This window comes from Castor canadensis, chromosome 15, assembly GCF_047511655.1.
Source record: "Castor canadensis chromosome 15, mCasCan1.hap1v2, whole genome shotgun sequence".
Classification (NCBI taxonomy): Eukaryota; Metazoa; Chordata; class Mammalia; order Rodentia; family Castoridae; genus Castor; species Castor canadensis.
Genome location: NC_133400.1, coordinates 72,803,452 through 72,819,962, shown reverse-complemented (window position 1 = coordinate 72,819,962; position 16,511 = coordinate 72,803,452). Strand labels below are relative to the sequence as shown.

The 16,511-nt window shown below is 41.1% G+C and overlaps 1 protein-coding gene across 9 annotated transcripts in view; it reads right to left on the bottom strand.

Annotated features, from left to right (window-relative positions):
• The window catches only part of Prtfdc1 (phosphoribosyl transferase domain containing 1), an 89,442-nt gene that overhangs the window by 1,411 nt on the left and 71,520 nt on the right, over positions 1-16,511 (bottom strand). For 6 of the 9 annotated variants that reach the window (XM_074056485.1, XM_074056489.1, XM_020151378.2 and 3 more), the window contains 4 exons: positions 5,550-5,567; positions 4,070-4,152; positions 3,540-3,586; positions 960-1,036 (listed from right to left, as the gene is read on the bottom strand). In XM_074056485.1, coding sequence (XP_073912586.1) covers positions 960-1,036; positions 3,540-3,586; positions 4,070-4,152; positions 5,550-5,567 — 225 coding nt within the window. The remainder of the gene's footprint in view (positions 1-959; positions 1,037-3,539; positions 3,587-4,069; positions 4,153-5,549; positions 5,568-16,511) is intronic. The other 3 variants (XR_012442137.1, XM_074056486.1, XM_074056488.1) reach the window with 3 other exon arrangements.

The window sequence follows — 16,511 nt, the reverse complement described above, 5'->3', positions numbered from 1 at the left end:
GTTTTAGTTTTGAGTCCTATTCTGTGTCTGGTTCCCCAAGTTGCCCCAAATTAGAAATGCTGAGGGCTCAGAATATTTATCACTGGTGAAGAAAGAAGTCTACTAATGACAACTGCTTGGGTAAATGAAGAAATAACAGTGGGACTCTTATTTGACACTTTTTGGGTAACAGGAGATATGTTACGAATATTTTTATTCCAGGTGATAGAAATGGAGGCAGGCTAATGTTGGCCCCAAAGGGGAATTTATTGGTAGAGTATGGGGTAGTGTACAGAATCCAAGGAGGAGCTGAGCAATGAAGCCACTGGGAACCAGGACCAGGGGTAACCCCAGAAGCTTCACACACCGTACTTGTGAATGCTCTTGGGTACTGTTATTACAGCAGCTTACATCTCAAAACCTTTGGTCTCTGTAACTTTTTATAGAAATTTCTAATTTCCGGGAGCAAGACATCAACTGGTCTACTTTGAATAAGAGGTTTACCTCTAGACTATTCAAGGATGAGGGCCACATCAACCTTGGGAGCCCACCCTGGGGTCTGTGTCTGTGTGTTGAGACCATTCCCCCAAGAGGAAGAATAGTTATCAGTGGCACGCCACTGTGTTTGGAACCTGTTCAATTTCAAGCACTGACATGAAATGTTTTATAGAACATTGGCTATCTGTCATGATTGGTTGAGCATAGTCAGTGACCAGACAGAAAAATCAGTGTGGAGCCACAGTTCTGCTTTTTGCTTCCCATTTCTTTAGTACAAATAGAGATAACCATCATTTGCTTCCATGTAGGGTGGTGGTAGGAATTAATTGGGAATATGTATGCAAAGTGTTCAACATATTCCTGACACACAGGGTATCTCCAAAATAGCAGTCATCATTATTACTATTTCATTCATCTGTTAGATTGATGACACTGTTAAATTCTTATGCAAAGAGAATTAGGGTTTTGCATGCAAAACTTACATTCAGATCTCTGAAGTATTCATTGTAATCTAAGGCATATCCCACTACAAATACGTTTGGAATCTCAAATCCAGTATCTTAACAGAAAGAGAGAGAAAGAGAGGGGGAAAAATTAAGAATACATAACTATACTGTTACCATATGCTGTTGTTGGCACTTAAAACTGTGAGGACCTTGCATTTAGGCAGACAGATGAGAAAAATGGTCAGCAAGGCAAAGGAAAAGCTGAGTAGGGCCCTGAACCAGAATGCTTACTTGGGGAGTCAAGAAAAACAAGCTGACCCACATGAGGAGTGATGGGACTCTCAGTGTGCAGAGTGGAGAAAGGGTCAGAAGGCCCAGTGGATAGCCAAGAGGAGGTATGACTTAGTCATGTGGTGCTGTTATTCCAAAGCAAGCAACATAAGGCCAAAGGAAATGTACCAAAATGCATAAAGGATCATTCAGAGATACTGCAGGACCATGGTACAAGTCTAGGTGTGCAGGCCACTGCAAATGAGAAACAATTTCCCCTATAGCACTCTCCTCAGCTGGCTGGAGGGCTGGAAGGAAAACCTGGGAGACAAGATGAAAGGAAATGGATTTGTCCAGCTAGTAGAAGAGAAGGTTAAGGGTTATTTTAATGCTGGTCATCGAGTCCACAATCCAGAGGACACTACTTAGCTCTTTATCTCGATAATGAGGGTACAATGAGAGGAAATGGATTAAAATGCAGCACAAGGAACTTGGATTCATCAAAAGAAGACTGTTGAAAAGAAGATGAGTTTTACTGGAGAGGAGCCGTGAGGGACAAGACAGCTCTCCTTCTTCAGGGACTTTGAGATCGAGTTAATGTGCCTTGGTCCAATGATTTTTAAGCTTCTTTCAGTATTTCGGAATCTTGTAAGTTTGTTTATTACAGTAGACTAGGAGAGAGATTTGCTTGCTGGCTTTTATGAAACCATACTTTGTGGTGGGAGTAGAGCATGGATGGTTATCTGCATGGTGACCTATGCCCCACCATTCCATCTCTATGACCAAAGATGCTCTTGACTGGAGAAACTAATGGGGTGCTACATAGAAGTGCTAGAAGTGAGGGGTCAATTTTCTAGGGAACTCTATTATGAGGTTACTGATTAGGAAGCCTGTTTGATTCCTCCAAACTCTCCAGTGTCTAGAGGAAAAGGAGCCAGGTGTGGTGGCATATGTCTGTAATCCAGCACTCAAGAGGCTGAGGCAGAAGGATTGCAAGTTCAAGGCTAGCCTGGAATACATAGCAAGTTTGAGGCCAGCCTAGATATTATAGCAAGACCCTGATTCAAAAAAAGAAATTGTTTTTGGAGAGTAGAAGCAGAAGCAAAAGAAAAGACATTAGAGGTTACATTGACCATTAACATCTAACAGAGCCAATGTTGAGAAAGAAAGAAACAAACTGCAAAGCCTCAGAAATCCAGAAAGAGAGAAACAGAGATTCTGAGCTAGTTAAAAAAACTATAGCACTCCCAGTCACAGCTGCTACAGTTTTACTTATGTTGTCATAATTGACAAAAAACTGCAATTAATAGATATGTTTGAATTGAATGTTTTCAACTTCAGTTAAAATCTTATAACAGTATCTGACATGATTTCCACACAAATTTCTGTTTAGTAACCTCATGTAACCTTAACGATATCCAGATTAGATTCCTGAAGACAGAAACCAACAGGAACACACTATTGGGCCTAGTGACATGTGCCAGAGTTAGTACACCCAGCGGAGGACTGGGACTTGTTTTGGGAATGCAGTCACTGGCACAGGACCCATCCATACCGTGCTTCCCTGTGCCTAGTGTTTGTTCAGCTTGCAGATGAGATCTGCAGCCAAATTATCCCAGGGGCTCTACAGCAAACGTAATTTACCAAAATCAAGCTCAAGTTTGCCTATGCAAATGAAAAAAAAATTGCCTCTTGTGTTGGAATAATAAATAATCTCCATGCTTGTTTATCCTTTCTGGCATTAGAACTTGTCCTATTATAGGGAGGAGGGACAATTGCCCCAGGTAAGGACAGCCCTCCAGAACACATGTCTGAGGTCAAGTGTGAAGATGGTAGTATCTAGAGATACCTGTTTGGCTCATTCTCTGTGTTCCTGAACTTTTATTTGGAGGTGTCTCAGATTTCCCCTTCTTTGTGCTAAAACTCAGGTTTGCTAAAGGTCACCATTATGCATTGTCTGGGAACAGTTCCTGAAGTTGGTGGGAGAATCCTTCTAAATCTCCATAGAGCCTCTGCCATTGGTGGGAACAGCTGCCAGGCAGGAATTCTACATATCTGAGTCAGTCCAGTGGGGGTAAGTCTTCCTCTACCTCAAAACTGATCGACTGAGTTACTAGAGTTAGGGTGCTGCATAAAATCTAACAATAAAAATATCCAGTGCACAGAACAGAGTTCCTGTGAAAATTCGAATAAGAAGATGTCAGGCTTTTATAGGGTTCTAAGTCCTTCCTAGGCAGAGGGCAGGAGGAATTTGTGGGACTATGAGTCCTACATAGTTTTCATTTCACATTTCACATGGATGAAACACCAGCCCGCCAAAATAAACCGAAAAACCAAAACACTTACAGTCAGGTCGAAAGCCATCACTTCTGGATGTTCTCTTTACCAGCAAACTATCGTTAAAAAAAAAAAAAATTGCTTTAGTCATCTCAATAAAGTCTGTGAATTGCAAACAGAATTAAACATCACTGATGTATTTTTTCCCTTGAGCCTGTGGGGTGTCATCATGACCTTGTTTTAGTGTGTGCCCACACCTCCACCTGCTACTGTGGCACTACATCAATGGTTCTGTATAAAAAGAAGGGAGCCAAGCAATTGCAGAGAGCTCCTCCAGCTGGTCCTGGAAGCCGCTCATGTAGGCACAGTCAAGGTCAAGAGTGGCTCAGAAACACGGGAAAGCACTTCCTGTCCCCTTCCTTTTCAGGTTAGCTGTCAAATGGGCTATTTTTCCATTGTGGTCAAAAAGCATAAGGCTCCAGGTAAGAGGTCAGTGGTTTGGATGAGACTGTGTCTTTGGAAAGAGCATCCTGTGTTGGGATCCCTTTTGGGCTTGTTTGTAAAAATGCACATCATCACACTGTGCATGTTCTACCTACCTGGCTACCTTAATCATGTTGGGCTTGTATTTCTCTATGCTGCTGAGCAGTGCTTTCATGGTCCTCCCCGTTCCAACAACATCCTTGGCAAAAGGACAGACAAGTTCACCAAAAGGTATTTGTGCAATATAACAGCTTTTTCATCCAGAGAACTATTCCTTATTAATAATGCATGATAATTATAAATGCCAACTAATCTGAGTCAAAGTAGGAAGCAGACTTGCTTCTGTTTGTTTAGGTACCTCTTTCTGGAGGCTGGGCTTTGGGGGATGTATTGGTGAGTATTTCCATCTTGCATCCCAGTTATGCTGAAGAGCTAAATTCAGCCTCACAAGAACATGTGGGGCTCCCCCTGATTGAGTACACTGAGACTCACACAGGCACCCTGGGGGACTAAATTTTGACCCTGAGGTGATATAACACAATATGAGACACATGAATTTTCATGGATGTGGGATGTACATCTGAATACGCTGAATGGATTAACACCTCCCCCTTGGCATCTCCACTCAATAGGGGATTCTGTGGCTGGGAGTGAGAGGTATCTGGTCAGCAGCTGGTGACAGCCATGGGTTCTGAGGGTCTGCATCTGCAGTGAGCCCGAGCTCATCTCTGCTGATAAGCTGCTGCTGTACAATTAGGACAGAATGGGCTAATGCAATTTATTGTCCTTGGGACAGAAATCAGCTGTCGGGAGCTGCTAATCAACACAGAGGGTCTGAATTTAGCCAGGGCTGAGTAATTTGTTTGTTTGGATGGTCTACTTCATGGGTTATGTGGAGCCGGAAGAACTGCTCACAAGCAAGGCACACACAGGCAATTGTGGAACAAAAGCCTGAGAAAAAAGCCCATGTTTTTGCCAGCTGATAAGACAGGTCTGCTCCTGAAAGAAAGTGACCATTTGCTGAATAAGTCCACTGCTGTCATACAGCTGCTTTTTTTTTTCTTTCCTCTTTTCTTTCTTTTTTTAACAGAAAAACAAATTAAAAAAAAATCATAGCTTTCCTTTAGAGTAACACTTTTAATTGATTGTATTTATGATTTTGATGCTGAAAGAACTTGAGAATTGATTAAAAGCATTAGAGTTCATTAGCAAGAAGACTGAACTAAGGGTAAAGAGATTTCTAACCTTGGTTTTACTGTTAAATAAGTTTAACAGTAATTGTATTTACTGGCTCTAGGGGGTTCGTTTTCTTGTCCGTACAACTGTGTGATTCACAAATTGGCATAAGAACAAATTCAGGCATATTTGGAACTGAATATAAAAACAGAATAAGGTACCATAACTGTTATGGCAAAGCGTTCATCCTAAATTATTGGATAGTGATTATTGCTGGCTTCTATACAATCCATTTAGAGAACCACATACACAGTAGGGACTCAGTCAATCCTTGACCACTTTGATAGCAAGTTCTACACTTTAAAACTCACCAGTAGATTCTTTCAACTTCCGAGTATGGAAAAGGAAAAGTCAGCTTACCTCAACAATGAGGACATTCTGAAATAAACAAAACCCATAATTTTAGAATATGATGAAAATCTGGCTCTCAAGATAATACACATCTTGCTTGCAGTTACAATTTCACAATTTGCTTAGCCTGTCCTTCCCTGTCTATCTCTTCCAAATGATTGGAGATAAATCTAGGTATTCCAGATTCATTTCACCAGTCCCTCCTCTGGAATTCTTTGGCGTTATTTTTAGTCCTTTTTTTTTTTTTTTTTTGGCGGTACTAGGGTTTGAACTCAGGGTCTCATACTTGCGAGGCAGGCACTCTACCACTTGAGCCAGTCCACTAGCCCAGTGTTGCAATTTTAGGATCTATATTTAGGTTGGAAGCAGGCTTATCTTAGAACCTGCTGCCTGTGCGAAGAGCTATCTATAAGTCCTCCCACTTCAATATTTCTGGCACGTGCCCCCACTCAGCATTTCTTTGGAATGCTAAGCTTACTCACTGCTCACCAGGATAACAAGCCAACACAGACTGCACTCACGGGGATGGTGCTTGGTAGATGGGTCACATATTCCGTTGTGACAGCCCAGTTCCCATGTAGACACCCAAATCCCCAGGGAATCAGTATTTATCCTCAGATTTTCAACCCTGAGGATAGGGGTGGGTAAGAGGAAGTTGTGAGGGATGTGGAGTATATTTTTAGTGGCATGGTTAGGTTCTTTGCTACATGCTCACAAGGCATTCCTCTACTTCTGCTCTAAGAACACTGAGTATGTTTCATTTCAATTTCTTGTATGATAGTTGCAGTCCCCATTAGTCTCTCAAAACTCTTTGTGGTGGGAATAACGCTTATCTTGCTTGGTATTGCATTCCTAGACCCTAGTCTAATGCCTGTCTATAGATACTCAATGATTTATTGAATGAAGGAATAACAATGGATTAAGCTTATTAATGAGTTAAGATCAACCACTTACCTGGATTAGTAATAACATGTCAATGCTGTCCCACCAACTTAAAAATATGACTGCGTTAATATGCCATCCAATGAACTAAGCAGGTGGGACTATTCCCTTCAAGTAATGAAGTTTTATTCTTTAGATAATCTTTCATTTATCTCTCTGGTTTACATAGCACTTTAAAAATAAGATCAAATCTTATACAGATTTCTTATTTATATCTAATGTAAAAAAACACTGAATTAATAAAAATGTTAATCAACCACTCATCCAGCCAACAGCTCTTCTAAATTTTCACCATATGTCAAGCACATGGAAATGGCTTTCTGGAAGTTAATCCATTAAAATCTAAATTTTATCATCAAGATCCATGATTACATTGCCCACGTTTGAAGGAGATCATGCCACTGTATCTTCTGAGAATCACAAGGATAGAGGATCCCTCTGGTGTTGCTTGTTATACCTTTACCATCAGTTCACACAGTTAGTTGGGATGTACATTTTTAGTTTGATTAAGGCTTACCAACCAACACTGTTACCCAATGGGAATACTTGGAGAGTGTTGAGGTTAATTTCCTGGCTCACAATCTCTCTTTTTTGTTTCAGCTTTATAAAGAATTTTTCTAAAATATGTTAGTCTGCATTCTTGTCTAATTAAGTAGAATGCACTGAAAATAATTAAGTCTGTTTTTTTGCAAGGGGATAGTTCAGAACTTTGCAAAACAGTAGAGTCAATCTGGATTGGCTACAACCTTAAGAAATAGTGGTGGGTGAGAAGTCGGATATGGATGTGTACTGATCAGGAGGTGTGATATCAGAATCTCTCAAATACATTTTTTTTTTCCAAATACATTTTAAGATTGAAATATTTTGAAGAAAAACTTTCCTTCCCAACTTTACCTCTCCTCTCTCCCCAGTTTGCTTCCAAGAGGCAATCCTTTTAATGCTTTCAGTTGTTTTTCTGGCTGTCACTTCTGTATTTTTAAGATCCATATATAATATGTAAAATACACATATAAAATTTATATATTTATACGTGTATATGCACACACGTATGAATTATATATATTACATATGTATATTTGATCCCTAGCAGTGCTGAGGATGGAATCTGGGCCCTTATGCATGCTGAGCAAGTGAGCTACACTCCAGCCCTAAGATTTTCTAAACTTCTGATGTTATTTAAACATCATATTTAAAGAATTTAAAAATGTTCATGTGCTTTAAAATAGATTGAAGTTATCATGACATTTTCTATTATGCACATCCAACATATCACATCTAACAAAAATAATTTTTTTTTGTGTGGTACTGGGGTTTGAACTCAGGGCCTACACCTTGAGCCACTCCACCAGTCCTTTTGTGTGACGGGTTTTTTCAAGATAGGGTCTCAGGAACAGACTGGCTTTGAATCACAATCCTCCTGATCTCTGCCTCCTGAGTAGCTACGATTACAGATGCGAACCACCAGCACCCAGCATAAAAATGATAGTTTCTTAATATCCTACACAGCCAAGGGTAGTTCAAGTCTTCCCAAATGACCTTTTGGCTCATTTGTTCAATATAAGACCTTGCCCTTGATCTTGCCATGGTTCGAATGCCTCCCTCAAAGTTCCTGTCTTAGAAACTTTAATCCCCCCATGCAACACTGCTGAAAGGTGGGGCCTCATAAAAGGTGATGAGGTCATGAGTGATCTGCTCTCAGGAATAGATTACTATCATCACTGCAGGAGTACACTGGTTGTCACAAGAATGGCTTGTTTTAAAAGCAAGACAGGCCTCCTTTTGCTCTCTCACTCTCCCTTTTGTTTGAACTCAAGGCTTCATGTTTGCAAAGCAGGCACTCTACCACTTGAGCCACACCTCCAGTCCATTTTGCTCTAGTTGTTTTGGAGGTGGGGTCTTTTGAACTATTTGCCCTGGCTGGCCTCGAACCGCAGTCCTCCTGATGTCAGCCTCCCAAGTAGCTAGGATTACAAGTGTGAGCGTCTATAAGGAAAAAGACCTTCACGTTCCTTCTTTGTCCTTCTACTTTTACCATGGGATGATGTAGCATGAAGGCCAAGAGTAGAGAGGGTGTAATGGTCCCAACTTTGGAAGCATTTTCATTTGTCTAAGGAAACTAATCTCTTTGTTATTTATTTACTTATTTATTTATTTGTGGTATTGGGGGTTGAACTCAGGGCCTCACACAAGAGTGCTCTACCTCATGAGCTCGCCTGAGTCCTTTTGTTTGTAGCTTTGTTTCTGAGTTAGGGTCTTACTAATGTTGCCCAGGCTGGTCTGGGATTTGTAATCCTCCCCTATCCACTTCCCAAGTAACCAGGATTACAGGCATGAACCACCATACCTGCCTCACTATATGTTTTAACATACCAAGATTAGACCAAAGAGCTAAGGGAACAGTAGTAAGCCATCTTTCTATAATCAGCACATAAAGCAGAGACTGGCATGTGGTAGTAGGTCCTTGAGAAATATCTGTGAAATGAATGAACAAGTCTGACCTCATTTCACTTTCTCTCGCTCATTCCACTTTTGACACATCACCTCCATCTTTTCTTAATGATCTGTAACTCCTCCTTAGCCAAGCAATAATTTAGAGTTACTGCTTTTAATGTTGCTCTAAGCTGTCTTCTAAAATTCCCATTTTTTGAGTGGGCAACCTTAGAAATTTTTTCAGAACACACTGTACCTCCAAAACTCTTCCAATCTGATAACTCTGCTCACTGCCCTGTGATGTTTGCCAGGTACTGTCTTAGTCATTTCATCACACCTAGCTCATTTCCTCCTCCAAAAGCCTGTAAAATTCACAGCCTGGGGGCCACAGGCAAAAATTCTACGGGGACTCTCTTCAGTGTGCTCTTTCCTTTTTATTGCATGATTCAGATCAAAGCCAGTCTCAGAGTTTCCTAGTTTAAAAAAAGCAAAAAAAAGAAGGAAAGAAGGAGAGAAGGAAGGAAGAAGAGAGAATTAGACAAAGATAAATGATTTTTAAAACACAAAATAGCTGAATGTAGTTGGGAATAACTGTAATCCCAGCACTCGGAAAGCTGAAGCAGGAAGATCGAGAGTTCCAGGCCAGCCTGAGTTACACAGCAAAACTCTGTCTCAAAAACGCCAAATGCTTAGCACACTGTGTTGTTTTGTCTAATCTGCTGTGCTCTCTCTAAATCAGAGGCATGGCGGCTCTGAGCAGGAGTTCCAACTCGAACCCGTTGGAGAAAGGAATGCAGCCCAGCATCTCATTTTATGTGATAATTCACAGAATTGCTAGAATCACCAGTCAGTGGGCATTTCCATTATTGGTCTCAGCTTAGTGAGCTACAGTAAAAAGGAATTGGTTTAAACTATTAAGGCAGCCATGGGGAAATCCTGGCAAGTTCTGATGCTCTTTCTGGCATTTGATTAGCAACTTCTTTGGGGTGGGGGGAGAGAGTCTCCTGAAATCCTGCACCCAGCCTACACAGTTAGTTGTGTTTCTTCCTTGCCAGATTTGGGCCTGTTTCTATGCATTTGCTTTTATTCCACCCTTTCAGAAACTTCTCTTGAACATGAATAAAATCTTCTTGAGTTAATGGATGCACACATTTTATGAAGTGCCAGGATTAAATCAACTTTGGGAAAAAAATCAGCCAGAGAGCATGTTGTGCAGACAGCTACAACACACTGAGGGGTATGCTTTAAAACTGTGAGCTGGAAAGGCCATTTCACTGAATTGTTGACGGTTCCCTTCATTAAGCAGGAATGACCTATTTAGAACCATGACTCAGCCAGCCTCCCCTGAAAGCTAAAGAAAAGCAAGCAAGCAAGAAAAGAAAAAAAAAATAAATAAAAGAGAAAGAACAAGTACATGGGGTCTGTCTAGAATTTCCTTTTACTTAATATTTTAACTCCCATGTCTTTAGAGGCTTCAGACATTATGGAACCCATGATACCTCTAATGGTATGCAAAACTGCGCAGATAAACTGTGTTCCTATGTTTTATAAAGTTCCTCTTTTCCTCCCTTCCTCTCTCCCTCCTTCCCTCCCTCCTTCTCTCTCTTTCTTTTCTTCTTTCTCATTTACTGGGGTTTGAACTCAGGGTTTTGCACTTGCTAGGCAGGCACTTTGTAACTTGAACCATTTTTTGAATAGGGTCTTGCATTTCTGCCCAGGCAAGTCTGGACCTTGATACTTCTACTTACCTTTCCCATGTAGCTGGGATGACAGGTAAGCGACACTATACCCAGGTTTTATTGGTTGAGATGAGGTCTTGAGAACCATTTGCCTAGGCTGACCTCAGACCTCAATCCTCCTAATATAAGCAATATAAGCAATAATAGGAAGGACCAAGGGTTTTTGCTGGTTGAGATAAGGATAGCTATATAGGAAGTTTATTCGCCTTGCTTTCCTGTGCATGTGTGTTACCTTCTAAGTTAAATCTTCTTGAACTAACCTTTTCTCTAGGTCCTGGTCGCCCTCTCCTATTGGCCTCAGTTGCCCCAAAGTATCTGCTTTAGTTTCTCTGCGTTGAGGGCAACAAATGCCGTCTAGTTTCTTAGGTGTCTTACCTATCCTCATACCTCCCTTGTGTGCTCCCTGTATAGCTGTCCTTATCTCAACTGTCAAAAATCCTTGGTCCATCCTGTTATTGCTTGTACTCTCTCTTCAACAAAATTAGAGATAAGGGCAAAATAGTTTCTGCCGGGTAGCAAGGGGGTAAGGGGGAGAGGAAGGGGGGTGGGAGGGTAAGGGAGTGGGTGGGGGAAGGGGGAAGAAATGACCCAAACATTGTATGCACATATGAATAAAATAAAAATTAAAAAAAAATCCTCCCAATATCTGCCTTCCAAGTTGCTAGGATTACAAGCATAATCCATCATGTTTGGCCCAAAGGGATCTACTTAAAATACAAATTAGAAGCCAGATGTGGTGGTTCATACATACCTATAATCCCAGGTACTTGAGAGAGGGAAGCAGGAGGATCAAGAGTTCCAGGTCAGCCTAGGCAAAGTTAATGACACCTTATCTCAAAAATAACAACAACAAAGGCTTGGGGTCATAGCTCAGGTGGTAAAGCTCTTACCTAGCCCTTGTTCAATCCCCAACATCACAAAGCAAACAAAAACTCAATTGGATCTAACCACTTGCCACCTGAAAACTTGCCAATTTGGCTTAAATTTACCTTTTCTCTCTGCTATGTTCTCTTTCCCAAAATTAACTGAAACTTTTTAAAATTTTCTATTAAAAGACCAGGCACTCACTATTTGTCAAATATTTATATCAACCTGTGATGGCCCAGACTCTGTCCACCATGCTGGAGACAGAATGCCGAAAAAGACAGGCATGGTCTCACATTATCTTGCTGGTGGGGAGATAGGCTAATACAAAATTGGCCCCACAGTAAACTACAAAGTGTGGAAAGGGCTCCAATGGAAACAGGGTACACATATAGAGATTAATGGGGGGAGATAGAGAGGGCAAGAATGGGGATTCATTTGGGACAGTGGGTGAAAGAAGTCATCCTGTATGTAGTATGCATTTTTGATGACACCTTTAGGCTGAGACCTAGGAGGGATAGGAATAAAATAGGTTTCAAGGAGGAGCCATGGCTTGTCCAAGGTCTTGGCAGGAAGGATGTAGCTAGTGTAGTTATAGTGCTGGGACAAAGGGGTTGTGATGTATGACAATGTGGTGGCAGTAAGAAATCTGGATCATATTCATAGAGTACTGGGAGTAAGGTTGCCAGGTAAACACACAGACTGCCCACTTACATTTGGATTTCAGGTAAGCAACACATAATTTTTTAGTTTAAGCATGCCCCAAACATTACATTGAACATACTTTTAGTAAATAAGCATGGGATATAGTTATACTATAAATTTATCTATTACTGAAAACTGAAATTTAACTGGGAATCTTATTTTTTGTTTTGCTTTTCTTGAGTCTGACAACCCTAATGAAGAGACCCCTGAAAGGCGCTGATGTGACCCATTTTGTATGTAAGAAGATCCCTTTGGCCGCTTTGTGGAGGATGGTTTGGAGGGTGGCAGAAGTTAAGTGAAGGTAGATGTTTAGGACAAACTAGGGTGGGTGTCAGAGCAGCTCGGAGGAGGGACAATGGTGACCTCACCCTGGAGGCCAGTAGCTCCCAAATTTACTGTGCACAGGAATGATCTGGGGATTTGTTGCAAATGAGGACCTTAATTCTGTACATCTGGGGTGGGATCTGAGCTTCTGGGTTTCTAATAAGCTCCTCGGTGGTGTTCACTTTATTGGTTTCTAGACCAAAAATTAGTAAATGATGGCCCAGGCCAAACTTGTCTTACTGCTATCTTTGTAAATAAAGTTTTATTGGAACAAGCCAGGTCTATTTGTTTCCATGTCATCTATGGCTACTTTCCTGCTATCATGGCAGATCTGAGTTGCCACACAGACTTGGCCCACGCAGTCACAAGTATTTATAATCTGACCCTTTACAGAAAAAGTTAGCTGATCTCTGACCTAAACCTCATTTTACACAGCAAGGGTCAAGATTTGGGTGATAGACAGGGAGATGACAGAAGTGGACAGATTCCAGACATTCTTGAAAGCATATGGTGTGGGATAGCCTGTTGTGTCTTGTCTATCCTTTTCTTCTGATGGGAGCTAGGCACCCTGAGCTTCAGTCTTTAAACTCAGGTTGGTTTGACAGATGAGAACCTGGCTAACTGGTGTTGACTGATCCATCTTAGAAATACCAGCCTGGTATGTTCTAAGCCCAAGGGGTTCTGCTTGGTACACATTTAAATGTATACAGAAATTCATCTGTGCACACACAAAGTGCAAAGATACCACCACATAGCACCTCGTAACCCAGAAGAAATCATTTGTCCTGTCAGTCAGAAGTTAAAGCTGATTTCTACTTGCATGTGCTACTGGGTGGGTTTCTACCATCTTCCCCGGAATTTTCACAATCTACTTTCTCCTGGGGCCATTAGAGAAAACACTGAAGGGCAGTGCTATCACCCCTTCTGCTCGCTCTATGTCTGTTAAGCAGCTACCCTTCTCCTTCTCTCCAGCATCTTTCAGGCTCTCTCTCTCTCTTTTCGGTACTAGGGTTTGAACTCAGGGTCTTGTGATTGCTAAGCAGTCACTCTACCACTTGAGCCACACCCCCCAGCCCTTTTTTTACTTTAGTTATTTTTCAGGTAGGGTCTCATGCTTTTGCTCAGGCTGACCTCAGACCTTTTTTTTTTCAGTTTTCTTTTATTATTCATATGTGCATACAAGGCTTGGTTTATTTCTCCCCCCTGCCCCCACCCCCTCCCTTACCACCCACTCCACCCCCTCCCGCTCCCCCCCTCAATACCCAGCAGAAACTATTTTGCCCTTATCTCTAATTTTGTTGTAGAGAGAGTATAAGCAATACTAGGAAGGAACAAGGGTTTTTGCAGGTTGAGATAAGGATAGCTATACAGGGCATTGACTCACATTGATTTCCTGTGCATGGGTGTTACCTTCTAGGTTAATTCTTTTTAATCTAACCTTTTCTCTAGTTCCTGGTCCCCTTTTCCTATTGGCCTCAGTTGCTTTAAGGTATCTGCTTTAGTTTCTCTGCATTAAGGGCAACAAATGCTAGCTAGTTTTTTAGGTGTCTTACCTATCCTCACCCCTCCCTTGTGTGCTCTCGCTTTTATCATGTGCTCATAGTCCAATCCCCTTGTTGTGTTTGCCCTTGATCTAATGTCCACATATGAGGGAGAAAATACGATTTTTGGTCTTTTGAGCCAGGCTAACCTCACTCAGAATGATGTTCTCCAATTCCATCCATTTACCAGCGAATGATAACATTTCGTTCTTCTTCATGGCTGCATAAAATTCCATTGTGTATAGATACCACATTTTCTTAATCCATTCGTCAGTGCTGGGGCATCTTGGCTGTTTCCATAACTTGGCTATTGTGAATAGTGCCGCAATAAACATGGATGTGCAGGTGCCTCTGGAGTAACAGTCTTTTGGGTATATCCCCAAGAGTGGTATTGCTGGATCAAATGGTAGATCGATGTCCAGCTTTTTAAGTAGCCTCCAAATTTTTTTCCAGAGTGGTTGTACTAGTCTACATTCCCACCAACAGTGTAAGAGGGTTCCTTTTTCCCCGCATCCTCGCCAACACCTGTTGTTGGTGGTGTTGCTGATGATGGCTATTCTAACAGGGGTGAGGTGGAATCTTAGTGTGGTTTTAATTTGCATTTCCTTTATTGCTAGAGATGGTGAGCATTTTTTCATGTGTTTTCTGGCCATTTGAATTTCTTCTTTTGAGAAAGTTCTGTTTAGTTCACATGCCCATTTCTTTATTGGTTCATTAGTTTTGGGAGAATTTAGTTTTTTAAGTTCCCTGTATATTCTGGTTATCAGTCCTTTGTCTGATGTATAATTGGCAAATATTTTCTCCCACTCTGTGGGTGTTCTCTTCAGTTTAGAGACCATTTCTTTTGATGAACAGAAGCTTTTTAGTTTTATGAGGTCCCATTTATCTATGCTATCTCTTAGTTGCTGTGCTGCTGGGGTTTCATTGAGAAAGTTCTTACCTATACCTACTAACTCCAGAGTATTTCCTACTCTTTCTTGTATCAACTTAAGAGTTTGGGGTCTGATATTAAGATCCTTGATCCATTTTGAGTTAATCTTGGTATAGGGTGATATACATGGGTCTAGTTTCAGTTTTTTGCAGACTGCTAACCAGTTTTCCCAGCAGTTTTTGTTGAAGAGGCTGCTATTTCTCCATCGTATATTTTTAGCTCCTTTGTCAAAGATAAGTTGCTTATAGTTATGTGGCTTCATATCTGGATCCTCTATTCTGTTCCACTGGTCTTCATGTCTGTTTTTGTGCCAGTACCATGCTGTTTTTATTATTATTGCTTTGTAATATAGTTTGAAGTCAGGTATTGTGATACCTCCTGCATTGTTCTTTTGACTGCTGACCTCAGACCTTGATTCTCCTACATATGCCCCCCATATAGCGAGGGTGACAGGTGTACACCACTACACCCAGTTTTTTGCTGAGATGGGTGTCTCACTAATTTTTTTCCTGGCCTGGCCTTAGACTGTAAACCTCCTGATGTCTGTCTCTGAGTAGCTGGTATTCCAGGTGTGTACCACCATGCTAAGCCTCTTCTCTGGCTCCTAAAAGGAATATCAGTGCTTTTCTATGAGGAAAATCACTTCCAAATGAGGAATGAGGAGAGAGGAACCCAAATTCTATGTGCAAAGTTTTTCTTGGCATTCACTTGAGAATCTTGACAGTTGTCACTTTGACAGACTTTATAGCAAAAGCACAAGGCAATGTATTTCCCCTTAGGTAATGAGTCTATAAGAGAGCATTATACAACAAAGTGCTAAAACGACTTATTGTTTAAAAGAGCACTCCAGGTTGTTAAAAGTTAGGGCTTTCTGGAAATTGCTTTGAGTATTTTAGCTTTCTAGGATAGTTTATGCACTGACGCAGTAACATCAAATGATGGCCTTATAATGCATTAACATTAACAAGTTAATTCCAATTGCTATGGAACAAAACTTACACCAACACGGCAATTTCACACTTGGAACTATTATGCTGTCTTCAGAGTCAGGGGAAGTTAGGTGTTGTATGGTCAGGGTTCTGTTGCTCGGAAATATTCTCAACTTTATGATAACGTATTTGTGTTGCTGTTCTTTTCCCTTCCCGGGATTGCACAACAGTAACAATCTCAAGAGGTTAAGCTCATGTGATGGACTGATCCAGTTTACTCAGAAAGAGGGAGCTGTTCAGGGGTAGTGAACACAAGATAGGTCAGCACAGGTGAACACAAACAAACTCTGCCTGGCTACTTGCTTACATTCACAGCAAATCTGCAATTCAAATCACCTTCCACAAATATCATCTGCTTCATAAAACAACCCTTCCTTCCAAGTTAGGGCTTATGTCAGAATCCAAAGAATCTTTTCATTTCTAATTAGTTATTGGTAGTTTGGAACTCCGAGTTAAAATTAGAGGTGTTTCTTCCATAATTTAATAGGTTACGTTCTTTTTAATAG